The sequence below is a fragment of the Haliotis cracherodii genome, unplaced genomic scaffold (assembly GCF_022045235.1).
Source record: "Haliotis cracherodii isolate W230 unplaced genomic scaffold, xgHalCrac1.p SCAF_5, whole genome shotgun sequence".
In the NCBI taxonomy this organism is placed as follows: Eukaryota; Metazoa; Mollusca; class Gastropoda; order Lepetellida; family Haliotidae; genus Haliotis; species Haliotis cracherodii.
The window spans coordinates 29,246,885-29,260,791 of NW_027266308.1; the positions used below are offsets into that span (position 1 = coordinate 29,246,885).

Sequence of the window (13,907 nt, forward strand, 5' to 3'; positions counted from 1 at the left end):
ATACAAAGTACTTCTCAGTGTCTGTTTACATGAATATAGACTGAAATCAATGATGGCAGGCAAATATAAAGGAAATATTACAAGTTGTAGCAGGATCACGTGATGTACATGGGGTTATATGCATCCCGCGTTAGGTTTTATACCACAAGCCGGAGTTGAGTGGTATAAATGCTAACATGGGACGCATAAAACTCCAAGCACCCCGAGTTATCCTGCAACAACGATTTATCTTTTGTACACATTTTAGCATGACATTGTAAAGGAATTAAACAAATTCAAATTTGATAGAAGACACCTGTTGGATTGAGCTAAGGTTAACTTGTGCTATGTCACGTGACTTTCATTGGCTTGGAAAAAGTTAGCAGGTTTTTCTTTGAAGTGGGGTATTAGGAATTTATTCTGCCTCTCAGAAATCCACTGGTAGGGAGATGGGGGTGGTGTGTGTGTGTTACACTGTATAAAGGATTTATTCTCCTACTGAGAAATTTATCTCCCTGCAAGGTGGGATACACAGTATTTTATTGATATCATGTGTTCCAATCAGATCTCATCATTCTGGCATGGAGGTATGATAATATGACTCAGTCATAATTCTTATGCCAACATATACAACAAAATAGGAGGTCATTCAAAATAAGTAGCTTGAAATGTTCTTAGCAAATATTGAATTAAAGTTAAGTAATTGTGTCCAATTATTGGATTCATCATGATAATATTCAATATGTTTTATTCAATATTACAAGTTTTGCACATACCCTTTGATGTCATATCACTGAATATAAGTGAGCTTCTGTACCTGTGTACTCTTCTTTTTAAAATTACAACTTTATCATTATTATTATCATTAGCTTTATTATTGTTATCATTAATGACAGATGGCTGACGCTAATAAATCAATATGGTGTCTGCCTGCTGACAGGGGTTCCTCTGGAGGAGAACATGGTAACAAAGGTATGGAACGATCGACTATCCTCAATCATGTGGTCTGCTTGTGCCACTTTATCTTCACTAGGGAAGAGAGTTAAATGACTATAAAGGTCCAGTTTCCACCCTTGCCGAACTAGGCTGGTATTATGGAGTTACATTTCGGCTGGACATACGAGTCTATGCATAGTCCAATCAAAATAGCGCAACGTAATCAAAATTCGGTTCGTAAACTGTCGTGCAGATTTCGGTCGATTGCAGGATTTGCAAAACATGTGCACCGCCAACTTGTTGTCAGCAGATATTTTCCAAATCTTTTCATGTTTTTAATCAAGGTGCTCACATGATTTGATGCATTTTGCGATGTAAGACCCATTTTATCACTATATAGATCTTGATTATCGATCAGGTCGTCCTAATTGGGCGCCACAATTTTGTGTGATTCGAGAGGTGGAATCTGATTGGTCCATAGGAGAGGCTTAGGAGGGACATAACTGGTAGCCACTGGTGGCGCTACGATCGAGCCCAGTAATTCCAGCCTAGTTCGACAAGGGTGGAAACTGGACTTTTAAAGTCAGCTAACTCTCTTGCCTCGGGAAGATGGTACCAGTCTGGACTAGCGCCAGTTTATAGTGCTATCTCACTGAGATTCCATGCTCCAGTTTAACATGGATACCCAACTCAGCCACAGTATAATCACTCTGAGCAGTCCTTGTTGCATCCCCTTAAAGATCTCAGGCAGGGTAACAACAAGTACCATTTTTTGACATATTTGGTTATACATGGCTGAGGATCGACCACCCACCTTTTAGATCTCTACACATTCCACGGATGGTTAAATAACATGTGTTCAGTAAACTGACAAAATTCATGTGTCATGACGTTAAAGCATTTGATGGACTAGACTGTACCTTGAAAGGCCTCCCTGAACTTGTTTTTGAGTGACGCTGCCCTGTGTTTGTTTTTGTTGCCAGGTTGCAGAGTTGATTGACAAGCCTCAACATACCATATATGGACATGTAAGTTATTGTTAACAACCAGGGGCCTGTTCTACAAAGCAATCTCAGTGTAAGTCTATGTTAAAAGTATGGGAGTTACGATCCCCTTAGCACTAAGAATGCTATGTGGATGGTTCCCAGGTGTTTAGATGGAATTTGGTGGAGAGTTTAATGTTCAAGATTATTGCACTTATGTAGGAGTATATATATATAGACCATCTTTTAACTTCTTTTCGCATGACATGGCCAGGGATTGAACCACCATCTTTCACCATGCTGGGCGGACGCTGTATCCAGTTAACCATGGAGATGGTCGTGGGAATATGTTGATTGAGATAGCTGATAATTATGTAATCAAGTCAGTTGAGTTAGACAGACCTTGGGGTATTGTGTCATATCAGGCTCAAAAAAGTTTGTTTGTTTGTTGTTTTACACCGCATTCAGCAATATCACAGCTATATGGCCGCAGTCTGTAAATAATCAAGTCGAGTTTTCAAAAACAGACTACTCATTATTATTGATATGTTCATTTAAGAGTAAATATTTTTCCCACTGACTTTCTAGAAATTTGATGTAGTGAACACGCCTCATCCGATCAACATCGCCTACTCCAATGTTGGCCTTGACCTTCACATGGACCTGGTGTACTATGAGTCTCCACCCGGGCTGCAGCTCCTGTTTGCCAGAAGGTGACAATAGAAGTAAATAAAATACGGCTAGGACGTCACACTTTTGTCTCAACTGTAAAATGTAACAGATTGTACAGATAATGTTTGCGTAACTGAACATTCATTACAAATAGTGAATGAGTATGGTTTAACGCCGCTTTTAGCTATATTCGTGCAATATCACGGTGGGGGACACCAGAAATGGGCTTCACACATTGTACCCATGTCGGGAATCGAACCCGGGTCTTCGGCGTGACGAGCGAACGCTTTAACCACTAGGCTACCCGACCGCCACTCATTACCAGTAATGAGTCAACAGCTGATATCATTATTCATAACAAATTTCCATTAGCTTGTGCATTATCTTTCACATAATAACTGAATAATCTGCCTAAACATTGTACGGACAAATTGTGACAACATAATGGTATCTGTACATATGGCCAGACCCATGAATTGGTTTGTTTTCTGATTTTCTTGCTCAGTATGACAAAATAAAAAAACAGATTAATTTGCAGTTAAGAAACTATTGAAATAAGATGTAAAGTTACAATACAAAAATAATATAGTATCTTTACAATAATTTGAAACACTTTTTTAGCAGTACTTTGAATGACACAATGCTCAACATAGATGCCACTGTACACTGTACAGTCAAATTACTTACTAGAAGTAAACGGAGATATGGTGACGTCACTCATGTGAAACTGCAGTTGAAAATGGGTCAAGGGTACTTAATATCATGATAGAATTGATCTTAATACTCGGGGGGGGATGGGTGGCCCAGTCGTCAAAGGCGCAGAGTTGCATCCCTTGGGCACGCCAGAAACCTATGCTTGTGGGTTCGAATCCCGGTTCGCCCCGATTATGTTTCTAGGTTTTTCAGCACCATACCCGTGCTTGTGGATTTCACCAAAGTGGTAAACGTCTGAAACCTGCATCACGTCGGACTTTCCTCCCACATTAAGCTGACACTCTGTGGAATAATGTTAAAAGCGGCGTTAAACCCAACTCACTCACTCTTAATACCCTCTATAATGCAAACCAACACTCAGCTTTGACCATGCAGATTGTCTGTGGGGATTCCTGGTTATAATTGGTCCCCAGCAGCATTGCTGGTCATGTGCACCCATGAAGATACGGATTAGAATAGGTATTCAGAACCCATGCTTGTCCTGAAAGGCCACTATGCTTGTTAAGGCGACTCACAGGGTGGGGTAGTGAGACTCATGGTTGATGCATGTCATCGTATCCCAATTGCGTAGATTGATTTTCACGATGTCAAGCACTGGATTTTCTGGTCCAGACTTGATTATTAAGCTGTAATATTGCTGAGTGTTGCGTTAAACAAAGAAATAAACAAACATAAAATGTGACTTAATGGATGATGTCATCAGGCTGATTGAGTGTCATCGAACCGAATCTGACGTTACACGTTCAAACAAATGATTGTGTTCCATCATTCTGACAACCTTGGATGAAGCTGATCTTGGCCTGAAACCAGGCTGCCGTCATGATGATATTGTTCTGGTTTAACAAAATTTAGTAGATGGTTAAAGATTTTCTTCTGGTTTAAATCATCATGATAATTACAGGTTCGACCAGTGTGTTGAGGGTGGAGAGAGCGTATTCGTTGATGCGTTCCGAGTGGCAGAAGATTTCAGGCAGAAGTACCCAGATCACTTCCAAACTCTCATAGAGGTTCCTGCAACTTTCCAGAAGGTGCACTATGACAGGTGGGATTAACTATCAGCTGTCCTCAATACACCATGAAGGACAAGGGATCATGGTCCAAGGTCCACATGACTTCTGGCAATATTCCAGCAATATCACAGTAGGGGCCATAGAAATGGGCTTCACACGTACCCTTGTGGCAGAAGGGTCCCATCCTTAGGCATGACAAGTGAAGGATTTTACCACTAGGCTACCCTAACACACCAGCAAATCTTCTGCAATTGTTCAGTCATCCTGCAACATGTCAGTTATAAGCTGTGGCCAGTGTCTGTGCCATGCTATGAGGTTAGGTGAAATGGGGTCTCATGTCACGTTCAAGATTATTGCATTTTTATAGTGATATGCATGTAGTTTTATAGTGCAAGACATCTGAGATACTATGCCACTGAATACCCACTGAGACACCGCTGAGCCAACCAGTTTTTGTTATGTCCCCTTAATGTCGAGGACCAGGCAGGGAAACAACAAGTACCACCTTAACATCTTTTGGTATGACGTTGACAAGGATTGAACCATCGAACTTCTGCTCTCTGTCCATTAACCAGACCACTGAGACAGTCTCTATGCAGTGAGTGCAGGAATTGAGCACAGTGGGGATTGGGTGGTCACTATGTCTGCACAGTATGGTTTGAACTTGATGGGAGGTCACAGGGGAAGATAAGTCATGTGACCAGGGTAACTCCCATTGTTTAGCACAGACTTACAATATCTATAGCACTACAATCATTTCAGCCAGTGGGCCCTGGGCCCATTCCACAAGTTGATCGTAATGCCAAGACGATCATAACCATACTGCAACAACCACCTCCGTGGTCTAGTGGTTGAGCATCTGCCCGGGGAGTGGAAGGTCCGGATTTCGATCCCCAGCTGTGTCATACCAACAGACGTTAAAAGATGGTACTTGTTGTTACGCTGTCTGGCGGTGGGCATAAAGGGGCTAAAACAAGGACTGGTCGGCTCAATCAGTATACTGTGTTTTGTTTTTTACCTACATGGCCAGGCTTATCTGTGGGAAAAAAACATGTGGAAAAAAGAGATTGTTATCTGAGGGGCGGGTCATTTATCAATGAGTGGTGGGCCCCGGGGATTGGTCTGAGGACTGTATCACACCTCACAACCTTTTTATGTGACTATTCTTTATGCCACCACATAACATGTAACATTTTTTCATGACACCACATTACATGTTACATTTTTTATGCCACCACATAACATGTCACATTTTTTCATGACAACACATAACATGTAACATTTTTTCATGACACCACATAACATGTAACATTTTTTATGGCACCACATAACGTGTAACAATTTTTCATGACACCACATTACATGTAACATTTTTTATGGCACCACATAACGTGTAACAATTTTTCATGACAACACATAACATGTAACATTTTTTCATGACACCACATTATATGTAACATTTTATTATGCCAGCACACTACATGTAACATTTTGTCACCCACACCCACACTGTTACCACATTTATATAACAAAATATTGTTAAATAATATTCACATTTATGTATAATTAATTTTTAAAAAATAAAACTGTGTCATTTTGTCATCACCCGTCCCAGGCCTATTCTGTACAATATCTGGAGTAGTTATGATTGGATTTTAATACAACCTTATTAACATGAATGCAAGGGAGTTCAAGGTTATACTTTTAACCCAGAAGTGGATGCAACTTTGTTTTTAAGACTGTTATGAGCAGAGAAATTTCGGTTTGAAAACTGTCCGTCATTGGGCATTTTTTTTCCCAAATTGGAAGTGATGTTATCAGCCCGGAAGTGATGTTATCCGCACGGAAGTGATGTTATCAAACCGGAAGTGCTTATAACTTTGTTATTAAGGTAGCTAGAGGTAAGGGACATTCCATTTCAAAGTTGAACTGCATTGGTCATGTGTGAGGTCATGTTCTTGATGTTTTTTACTGGTGGGAAAGTTTGGGGGCATTCAGGAAATGGTGGAGATGGGACTGCTGTTTTTTGCATGTAATGCAAACACTATTCATTCATTGATTAATATCTCTCACAAAGTCCAATCATTTTTCATATATTATCAACAATTATATTTATATTAAAGGACATTAGACAGGTGAGCTACAGAGACTTATGACATTTTATGTACTAAAGTTATTTTCTTCCATCACAGAGAGTCTCCAGTTCACATGACCTTCCAACGACCTCACATTGTCCTCAACAGTAATAATGAGGTCAGTGATATATTGACATGTTTCACACCTGTAACATTCCATCCATCCATCCATCCATCCGTCCACCCATCCATCCATCCATCCATCCTTCCATCCGTCCACATACATCGACCAAGTCAGTGAGTCTGACCACCTGATTCTGTTAATTGTCTCTTACGACAAGCATAGTCGACTCTTACAGCAAGCATGGTTTGCTGAAGACCTATTCACAACCCGGATCTTCAAGGGTCTCCTTCAAGTAATGCATACTTCTTTGAATTATTTCGGCAAGACAATATTGTCTAAGGAAACATGTCCGCCATGGCTTAGGTTTAGCAGAAGCAGATATTGAATGTAAGGGATGTACCTCTGATTATTGTCTCACATATTTAATCAGACAATCTATTTTGTGTTATCATTTCCAAACCTTGGCAACATTTAAGTACTCTGTTTCAGATTGTGAACTTCAATTGGGCTCCGCCATTTGAAGGACCATTATCAGTACCAGAGGTTAGCAACAATATGAGTCACATCAATAGATTTTGACTTTAAGAGTTATATTATATGGATTGTGAATAATAATATATTAATTTATTTATATTGTGCTGTATCCACACCTCAGGGTTGTGCTCAAAGCGCTGCACTAGTTAGTACTATTACAAGTGTGCACTCAACCACCATTCTCAGCTCTTTATGGAGTACACTACCAGCTGCCTGTGAGGCACTAGAAGGCTAACAGCTGTGGTATTAGCCAAACCCTAAATAGGCCCCATCCTTAAATGGGCCTCAGACATAGACCAAGCTCCTCACAGCGATAGTACGTTCCCGGAGCTCTCTATACTATCGCTGCCACCAGTCAAAACTCCCCACTGTGAATAGGTGGCCACAACCATGCTTGGAGTTGGACTCGCAACCGAATGACTGTTATGTTTACAAATAAGTGACGACTGTCGTGACGCCGAATACACTTATCGCTGCTAAATTACTTTCTTCGTTTGTCAATTTGAATTTCTGTTTCATTAAAACTATCGTGTTATTGATATAGTAAGAATGTAAGGGAGAAATTGGTTGATCTCGAACCAATCTCATTATCAAAACAACAAAGTAAATTCATCTGGAAAACATGGTCAGTCGTAAACCTTTTCAAAATGAAATATGATGGCATTCCCAAAGACATAAACAAAAGTAAAAATGTTACTACATATGGGGTTAGAGGGCAAATTTGAAGATTCTTGTAATGGCCGCGCCCACACTGGTGGCAGCGATGTTACCGAGAGTGTAACGAAGGTGTCACGCGCTGGGAAGGAGCTTGAGCCTTAGACAGTATAGGGGAGATAACTCTCACGAGCATGCTGCCGGCAAGAAGTACATGCACATGGCACCAGCCACACTCTTGTACACAGCTACACCTACAGTAAACACAGTTACCGAATGAAGACAACTTTGTCATATCGCCACAACAACCACATTGCCATCTCATCCTACTGGGTACCCTTCACTGCTGGGTTAACAGAGGCACATTTCCAACAAAGTCACTCGCCCATGGGGACACCACATGTGCTGCAGTGTGGGGCAGGACCAAGGCCCTAGAAACTCCCAGGAGCCAAGCTGCTGAAAACAGTCGGCACATGGCCCTGTGTCTGTGTCAAAGAATTTGTATTTTATGTTAATTGATATCATTATCAACTTTTAGGCAGACGTAGAAAGATACTATGCAGCCTACCAGAGTTTTGCCAAATGTCTTCAGGTGTCGTCCCACACAGTAAGTACATGCCCGAGAAGCTGTAGACAAATGTGGCAGTATCCCAGATTAGACCTGATTAAGATTTATGTATTTTCTTAACACCATACTGTTGTAATATGTTGTAAGATTCAGGGTGTCCTCCCACATTTGAATCATTTGCACCGAAAAGAAGATACATATGGATATATACAAAGTATAACTGTCCAGATCTGGAAATTTCAGATAGATCACATTTCTTCACAGAACATTGAATATTGTCAGAAAGGTGGGATTTGTTGGTATGAGCAAGGTTTTATTGTAAATGCTTGATCTCATGGAACTGTTTGTTTCAGTTAATCTATCGACTTCAGGAGGGTGACGTAGTTGTGTTCAACAACCGCAGGATGCTTCATGGTCGCCACAGTTTCTCGCTCAACGGAGGTGTTCGTCTACTGGAGGTAGGAATATGTTGACAATACATCCATTGTTGCCATCTAATGGTGGTGTTCGACTGTTTGTCTACTGGAGGTAGGATTATGTTGACAATACGTCTATTGTTGCCCTCTAATGGCGGTGTTCGTCTACTGGAGGTAGGATTATGTTGACAATACATCTATTGTTGCCCTCTAATGGCGGTGTTCGTCCACTGGAGGTAGAATTATGTTGACAATACATCTATTGTTGCCCTCTAATGGTGGTGTTCACATACTGGAGGTAGGATTATGTTGACAATACGTCTATTGTTGCCCTCTAATGGTGGTGTTCACATACTGGAGGTAGGATTATGTTGACAATACGTCTATTGTTGCCCTGTAATGGTGGTGTTCACATACTGCAGGTAGGATTATGTTGACAATACATCTATTGTTGACGTCAAATGGAGGTTTTCACATACTAGAGGTAGAATTATGTTGACAATACGTCTGTTGTTGCCCTCTAATGGCGGTGTTCACATACTGGAGGTGGGATTATGTTGACAATACATCTATTGTTGCCCTCTAATGGCGGTGTTCACAAAGTAGAGGTAGGATTATGTTGACAATGAGTCTATTGTTGCCCTCTAATGGCGGTGTTCACAAACTGGAGGTAGGATTATGTTGACAATACATCTATTGTTGCCCTCTAATGGCGGTGTTCTCATACTGGAGGTAGGATTATGTTGACAATACATCTATTGTTGCCCTCTAATGGTGATGGTTGCCTACTAGAGGTAGGATTATGTTGACAATACTTCTATTGTTGCCCTCTAATGGTGATGGTTGCCTACTAGAGGTAGGATTATGTTGACAATACATCTATTGTTGCCCTCTAATGGCGGTGTTCACAAAGTAGAGGTAGGATTATGTTGACAATATGTCTATTGTTGCCCTCTAATGGCGGTGTTCACATACTGGAGGTAGGATTATGTTGACAATACATCTATTGTTGCCCTCTTATGGAGGTTTTCACATACTGGAGGACGAATTATGTTGACAATACGTCTGTTGTTGCCCTCTAATGGCGGTGTTCACATACTGGAGGTAGGATTATGTTGACAATACATCTATTGTTGCCCTCAAATGGTGATGGTTGCCTACTAGAGGTAGGATTATGTTGACAATACATCTATTGTTGCCCTCAAATGGTGATGGTTGCCTACTAGAGGTAGGATTATGTTGACAATACATCTATTGTTGCCCTCTAATGGCGGTGTTCACAAAGTAGAGGTAGGATTATGTTGACAATATGTCTATTGTTGCCCTCTAATGGTGATGGTTGCCTACTAGAGGTAGGATTATGTTGACAATACGTCTATTGTTGCCCTCTGATTGCGGTGTTCACATACTGGAGGTAGGATTATGTTGACAATATGTCTATTGTTGCCCTCTTATGGCAATGGTTGCCTACTGGAGGTAGGATTATATTTATTTTTGTCCTCAAATGGTGCTGCTTACTTGCTCAAGCTAGGGTAAACTTGATCCGCGACATGTCTATTGTTGCCCTTCTGACGTAGGTGCTTGTACTATTTCCTGTATGAAACAATGGTCTATCTTTATATGAAATGGGTACATTTGCCTGAACTGATTATATTTCAGGGCTGCTATGTTCATATTGACCACTTCAAGAGCAAGGTTCAAGTCCTCTCAAACACAGTTGGTGATGGGCGTCCTGCCAGAAGAGTAGGAAACCAGGACTGGTTCTAAAGTGTTAACGACTCTGATGGTGACAGCTCTGGTAGAAGAGAAGGAAAGCAGGTCTGATTGTAGTTTGTGCTGGAGCACTATTGTCTAAGTCTAAGGCATCTCTCCTTGCAGAATTTATAGGTGTTAGGATTTGCTATTTATTGGTGTGATGCCAAGATTTGCCCAAATAATGACTCTTGATCAAGGGTCTATGACCTCAAATATATGGACTTGTATCATTTCTACCATTATACAAAGGTACAAGTATTTGTTCCGAAGATAGTAAGTGTATCGTGTGTATTCTTCCTTTATTTGTTTCCAAGACTGTCACTTTGCATATGATTTGTATGTAAACTTGATACAGGACAGATAGTAGAAGCTCCGCTCAAAGCTGCGGTAACTATATCTCTCTGTGCTGCTCCATATAAGCTAGTTTGGTTTTGACTTATCACTGTCCAGAGCCATGGGCTGATCCATGGTGTTTTCCTAAAACTATGCAAAAAATATTAGGGGATATTTTGTTTTGAGGTGAAACTAAAGGGGAAAAAATCTATGTCTGGAAATGAAAGTAAGTGATTTATGTGGCAAGAACATTTCCGAAGTTGTGTCCCTTGGGCACACCAGAAACCTATGATTGTGGGTTCAAATCCCTGTTCGCCCCGATTATGTTTCTAGGTTTGTCAGCACCATACCCGTGCTCGTGGGTTTCAGCGAAGTGGTAAATATAACCCCATGTACCTCACGTGATCCGGCATATAACCCCATGTACCTCACGTGATCCTGCTACAACTTATAATATTTCCTTTATATTTGCCTGCCATCATTGATTTCAGTCTATATTCATGTAAACAGACACTGAGAAGTACTTTGTATCTTATCTAATGTAACCCAGTTCTTGCATTGCATGTCACCTCTATTACTCTGCACAATGGGGCATGAGTGGCCAAGTTGCCTAGGGCGCTGCAATTCACTGTGCAGAGTTGCGTCCCTTGGGCACGCCAGAAACCTATGATTTTGGGTTCGAATCACAGTTCGTCCCAATTATGTTTCTAGGTTTGTCAGCACTATACCGAAGTGGTAAACGTCTGAGACCTGCATCACTTCAGGCTTTCCTCCCACATTAAGCTGACACGCTGTATTTTAACTGGAATACTGTTAAAAGCGGCGTTAAACACAGCTCACTCACTCATTCTGCAGACTCCCCCGCAGATATGATCATATCATTTCCATTTGCCAATATCATATGGATGGGAAGATATGTCTTGATTTGCCCTTGATGATCTCCTACTGGTACTTTTTTGGCAACCCTGTCATAATCTATTTGATTCGTAGTTCCACAGAAACTGAAAACTGCAGCACGATTGCATACGTTTAATGCTTGCTTTTTATATGTGTAATTATATTTTTGATCATGCAACTTTCTGTGTACTTATTGGCTTGGGAGATTTTATAGGGTGCAGCACAGAGAGAGGGAGTTACACCACTCCATGAGGCTGATGTCTATGTTAACATGTGCTTGATCTTGGACTGTTAACACTGACATAATATACCTGCTCACCACTGTAATGACATCAGTAATATATAAACATGTCAGTGTCTGTTATTGTTTTGTTTTCTTTACAATAAATAAAACGTACGAGATGCTTTGAGGACACTTTTCAAATAAAACAACTATTGTACATTTGATTGTTTGTTGTTTAACACTGCACTCATCAATATTCCAGCAGCGGTCTGTAAATAATGGAGTCCGGACCAGACAACCTAGAGATTGACATCATAAGCATCGATCCAAGCAATTTGGTTACGATGACATGCATCAACCATGGTCAGTCACCACTATGTATGTTTAACCAGAGTGGTCAACGTCAATGCCTGGTTCACTGAACTTATCTTACCGTTCCCCTCGTCCGTTTCTTGTTTAGTATCAAGTCTTTCTATATGTTTAGATGAGGTTTAGTATAATTCTCCCTTAAGAAGTCCGCTGAAACTCCTACAACATATTCCAATTGGCTACGAATCCTAAAATATTAGTGAGTGAGTGAGTGAGTGAGTATGGTTTTACGCCACTTTTAGCAATATTCCAGCAATATTCCAGCAACAACACAGAGGGGGACACCAGAAATGGGCTTCACACATTGTACCCATATCAGGAATCGAACCGGGTCTTCGGCGTGAGCAGCCAACGCTTTAACCACTAGGCTACCCGACCGCCCCTCATAAAGTATTAAATACAATCTATGTACCAGTATCTTCCTTAATAACTTACCTCCAAAAATGTATGCTTTGTGGAAGTGAACATCTGGAAAAAGGATTCCATCATTCCAGCTTGCAATTGGTGTTGGCGTTTCTTGTTTCTCAAAACCTGGACTGTACCAGTATTTGTTTTCGATCTGGAATTCGTATTCTAAATTTCAATAAAATAAAGATTACCAATTTGGAGATAAGTAATTAAAGGAGAGATTAGGATATAGATTTAAAAGATATTGTATTATTTACAGCCAGTCTGAGATGCAGCTCTAAGTGCGCTGTATATCATGAAGCGGCAAAAATCTGCAAACTTTTCTCACAGGACGATGGCAGTGGTGAAAAACTTATATTAAACGATAGGGATAGGATGAAGGGATATGGCCAGCTGGGTTACTTTGGACTCTCCTGAAACACCATGATATTACTCGATTCACTTGTTTCACATCATTACCACCATGGCAGTGTCAGGATCCGCTCTTGTGTTAGATCCCACCTCCGGCAGGTTATGATTCTTGATCTGCCAGAACACCACTCCTGGTATTTCATCCAAATAATAGACATCTCGCAACCTAATCACTAATTTATTTTTTTCTAAGTGAAAAGAAAATGGAACGTACATGGATATCACATTTGTGAAGGTGATAATAATGATTTTTCTTTTCAGTGCCATCATCTATATACTCAGCTTTTGCCATTGTTTGTTATTTTGCAAAAATAAAATAACTCGCATTTCAATAACAGATTTATCAAATGCTGTGAAACTTTGCCCCAATGTTTGTTACACAAGGTGACAGTTGATGCATGTCATCGTATCCCAATTGCGATGCTCATGATGTGAATCACTGGATTGTCTGGTCCAGACACGATTATTCAAAGACCACCGTCATATAGCTGGAATATTGCTGAGTTTGGTTTTAAACAACAAACAAACCTTTAACGATTAACAACGTATCACACTGAGATCACACTGACCACAATACACGACAAGGTCACTGACAAACTTTACTTTATACTTGCTGGTAAACGCTTTCACTAGATTCAGCTGACTTTCCAAGAACACTGTGGGGCCACGGATGGCCCAGGCGTCGAGTTCGCTATTCAGAGTTGCGTGCCTTGGTCACGCCAGAAACCTACAATCATAGGTTCGAATCTTAGTTCTCACCAATTATGTTTCCTGGTTTGTCAGCACCTAACCCGTGCTCGAGGGTTTCAGCAAAGTGGTAAACGCCTAAGACCTGCATCACTTCGG

At 40.7% G+C, this 13,907-nt stretch overlaps 1 protein-coding gene across 2 annotated transcripts in view; it reads left to right on the forward strand.

Annotated features, from left to right (window-relative positions):
* Positions 1-11,326, forward strand: part of LOC139442917 (probable gamma-butyrobetaine dioxygenase) — a 29,571-nt gene extending 18,245 nt beyond the window's left edge. For both annotated transcript variants that reach the window (XM_071223839.1, XM_071223838.1), the window contains exons 8-16: positions 876-951; positions 1,899-1,943; positions 2,487-2,611; positions 4,186-4,326; positions 6,487-6,547; positions 6,983-7,036; positions 8,220-8,288; positions 8,603-8,707; positions 10,325-11,326. In XM_071223839.1, the coding sequence (XP_071079940.1) occupies positions 876-951; positions 1,899-1,943; positions 2,487-2,611; positions 4,186-4,326; positions 6,487-6,547; positions 6,983-7,036; positions 8,220-8,288; positions 8,603-8,707; positions 10,325-10,432 (784 nt within the window). In that variant the 3' untranslated portion in view covers positions 10,433-11,326. The remainder of the gene's footprint in view (positions 1-875; positions 952-1,898; positions 1,944-2,486; positions 2,612-4,185; positions 4,327-6,486; positions 6,548-6,982; positions 7,037-8,219; positions 8,289-8,602; positions 8,708-10,324) is intronic.
* The last annotated feature ends 2,581 nt before the right edge of the window (positions 11,327-13,907 follow it).